The sequence below is a fragment of the Penicillium waksmanii genome, assembly GCF_028829765.1.
Source record: "Penicillium waksmanii strain IBT 27052 chromosome Unknown utg000007l:1.0-4314555.0:1.0-4317578.0, whole genome shotgun sequence".
NCBI classification, from domain to species: Eukaryota; Fungi; Ascomycota; class Eurotiomycetes; order Eurotiales; family Aspergillaceae; genus Penicillium; species Penicillium waksmanii.
The window spans coordinates 1484365-1487837 of NW_026643253.1; the positions used below are offsets into that span (position 1 = coordinate 1484365).

At 53.6% G+C, this 3473-nt stretch overlaps 1 protein-coding gene across 1 annotated transcript; it reads right to left on the reverse strand.

Annotated features, from left to right (window-relative positions):
* Positions 1-589: 589 nt before the first annotated feature.
* Positions 590-3473, reverse strand: N7481_007374 (mRNA-binding protein PUF3; the record flags this gene model as incomplete). The annotated part of the gene is made up of 3 exons (XM_057266593.1): positions 590-796; positions 864-3139; positions 3200-3473. The coding sequence occupies 3 exons, from the start codon at positions 3471-3473 to the stop codon at positions 590-592; spliced, it is 2757 nt and encodes a 918-aa protein (XP_057120794.1).

Genomic DNA, 3473 nt, shown 5'->3' on the forward strand with positions numbered 1-3473 from the left:
GGGAAGGAAGTTTCTCTCATGTCATATGCCGAAGATTTGCGAAGAATAATAAGAAAGCGAAGTAATTGCCATTCCATTTCCATTTCCATTTCTTTCTCTCTTTAGCGCTTCCTGTTCCCGGCCACGTGAGGTTAGGGGGAAACCCCAACCCTAACCCCAGCAGGGAAAAATAAAGAATAAATAAAACAAAAGCACAGAAAACACAGGACACACCATACACAATCATAAGATAAGAACAAGAAAAAAATGAACAGGAGAAAAAAGGAACAAAGCACATGTCCGATCCGAGATCAACAGTAGAGGGAGAGAGAGAGAAAAAAAGAAAACAGGAAAAAAGGACAAAAGGGAAAGATGATGAGATGGAAAGAAAAAAAAATAGAGGCCCTGTCTTTGCGCCGTCAAGCCATGGAGAATAAAGTGGGGAAAACACATTGACGTTTTGAGTAACTTCATATATCCGGTCCGAATCCCCCTGTATGTATACGCCCATATTAGATAAAGAAGAGGCAGAGAATGACTCGGTTTTTCAGATCAGCATTAGAAAACAGAATTATGTGGGCAAGCAAAGGCAAAGTAAGTGTGCAACGAATTAGTGAGCACTGGTGACATCGACCGGGACCGCAACACCGGTGTTGCCTGTCTCGGGACTGGAAACCGAAGTCACCGTGCTGTGAGCAAGCCCCTTCGACTCAAGGGAGTCGTCGACGGTATTCTGGTTGTCCGTCGGGGGTGGGGTGGGAGGGGCGGTGCCGACAAAGGCCCGCGGCTGCTCCATGGGGATGGAGCGCTTGGATGGCTGAGGAGAGGATTTGTGAGAGTTGGGGGGGAGTGGTCGAGGTGGCGTGGGGGAGCGGGCCGGGAGCCGGGTTGTTAGGGTCGAAGATGAGCTTCTCAATCGCGACTATCTGCTTGCCATAGCTGAACTTCTTAAGTTGGCTCAGCATGGGTTTGATCTGGTCGATGAGGGCCTCGCGCTCGGCGCCCTTCAGTTGACCAAGAACCTTCTGGATGACGTAGTTGCCATATTGATCGCGCATCAAGCCAAGGAGAGGGTTTTCGCCGTTGCGGTCAGGGGACGAGGTCAGCGTAGAAATGATGTGATGACGCTGGCTCTCCTCGCCAAACTCAATGCTCTTCTCAACGACGTTGCTGGCGAACTTGTGCTTGGAGTAAGCCATAAGCTGGCCCATGACAATGACAATCATGCGGTTGCGGTCCTTCTCATCGCCATTCTCAATGACATGTTGGATGACATAGTTTCCGAACTGGTCCGGGATGAGAGCGGTTGTACAAGCGTGGAGTTCGCCTAGGATAGACTGCCGGTCAACTTCTTCGCAATGCTCGAGCATCCTCTGAATAACACGGCAGCCGTAAGGGTGAGCCGCAAGTCGGTTCACTTGGCCACGGAATGCATTGATGATGAACTGCACGTAGTGGGAGGGGACACGCTCAATGGCTTTCTGGATGACGTGGTTGCCGTTTTGATCTCGGACACACTTCAGAACATGGTTCTCAAGCTCCTTCACCATGGCCGCCTGTTGATCGGTAAGGATGTGTTCCAGTGCCTTTTGCACTACACGACATCCATACATCTGAGTCGACAGAGCGAGAACATGCCCGCGCATCTGGTTGGCCAAGATCTTCTTCTGAGTCTGATTACCGTGCTCGAAAAGCTTCTGGACCACGTAGTTACCAAACACATCGGTCATCAACTGCAAGCAATTGGGCTGGATTTCGCGGAAGACCTGCTCCTTCTCGTCGCTGTTGGCAGTTTCGAGCTTTTGCTGGATGAAGCGCGAGCCGTGTTGGTCCCCGCTGAACTCAACGACATGGTTGTATATGTCCTTCAGCTCATAGCGTTTGTTGCCCTTGCTGTTCGCGCGAAATTCTTCTAGCAACGGGCTGCGGATCACCTGGGTGGGGTCGTGCTCTCGGTGGGAACGGTTGGCCATAGCAGCAGCACCAAGACCAATGGAGGGCATGGTGTAGTAGCCTTGGATAGCGTTGAGACGAGCCGCCTGGTATCCTTGGTAATCATATGACGGTGGCATCTGCATCCGCTGCATGCTGTTGCCCTGACTCTGCGCGAGCTCTTCCTGCTGAAGTCGCAGGCGGCGCTCGAAGGCCGCGATTTGGCTTTCGCCCATGCGACCACCAGAGTTCCGGTACTGAGCACCATCGACACCGGCGTAAATCGGGCTATCCATGCGAGCGTAGTCCGAGGGAGAGATAGAGCCAGTCTCCCCACCACGTGAGCGCTGGTAGATCATGTCTGGGGCACCATCGGCACCATACCCTGCCATTGTGTGGAAGGCAGCGTCGTCATTGTTCTGGAACTTGCGAGGGAGAGATCCGTCGAAGGAAGCGTGGGGAATGTAAGCAGGCCGCTGGGCTGTGCCCTGGCCAGAAAATCCTCCATCGTTCAGCTGGAGATTGTTCATACCCGCGTTGAGATCCACAGAGCCACCAGCATAGCGACCATCGATGCTGTTGTTGTCAGAGTAGAAGGAAGGGCGAGCAGAGTGAACAGGTCGTTGCGAAGCGTAGGAAGCAGAGTTGGAAGAGATGTGAGATAGTCCACTGCGTGTCTGTGGGGGAGAGATGCTGTCGGGTAGACCAGAAAGGGAAGACATGTTCATGGGAGTAGCGAGGTCATCCTGGCGTTGACCATCCATTGGGTGGGAATAGCCAGCCTTTGTAGGGAAGGTGGCTCCCACTGGACTTCCGCCCAAACCAGTTGAACTCATCTGTCGTCGACCATCACCATTTCGAAGAGCTGGAAACCCGCCGAATTGAAGACCGTCTCCGGATGGAGAAATATTCTCAGAGCCACCATTGTTCAGATAAGGTCGATGGCTGACTGTGCCCGCAGAAGTTCCGATACCCGTGGTGCGCGGCAGCGCGAAATATGAGGAGGCCGAGTCGCCATTGTTGTTCAGAGCTGGAGCACTGCGGTCGTTCGAACGGGTCTCGATCGGAGAGGTCGCCATGCTGCGGTTCTGACCCATCGCTAGGGATGAGGTGTTCACGGTGCTCCATGGCAGGTTAGGACGTCCGACCCAGCCATCAGATTCGGATGATGATAGCAAGGAGCCAGAGCCAGACTTTCCTTCAAACGCGTTCTCGCTAATGTGTTGATCTAGATCGAGGGGGTCAGCATCGAGCTCCCATCCACAGAGTCGAGATATATGCCACCTACCATCTGCAAATCCACCTCCGAGGTTGGAGTCGCCCCAGATATTGTTCTGCCAGCTGGACTTGCCAGCGCCGAAACCCTTCCCCGCATTGTTGCCATGGGAGCCGCGAGCGCGGTCATTGTTCATCCCAGATGAATTCATGTTGGATCGGCCGGACCGTACCTGTGGGGTCTGCGTCAGTGGCGTGTCCGATTGATGCTGCACCTGCACCACCTGCTGCACCTGCTCCCGACCTGTGCCACTCACGTTGTGTGCGCTGCTTGCATTGGCAGCCAT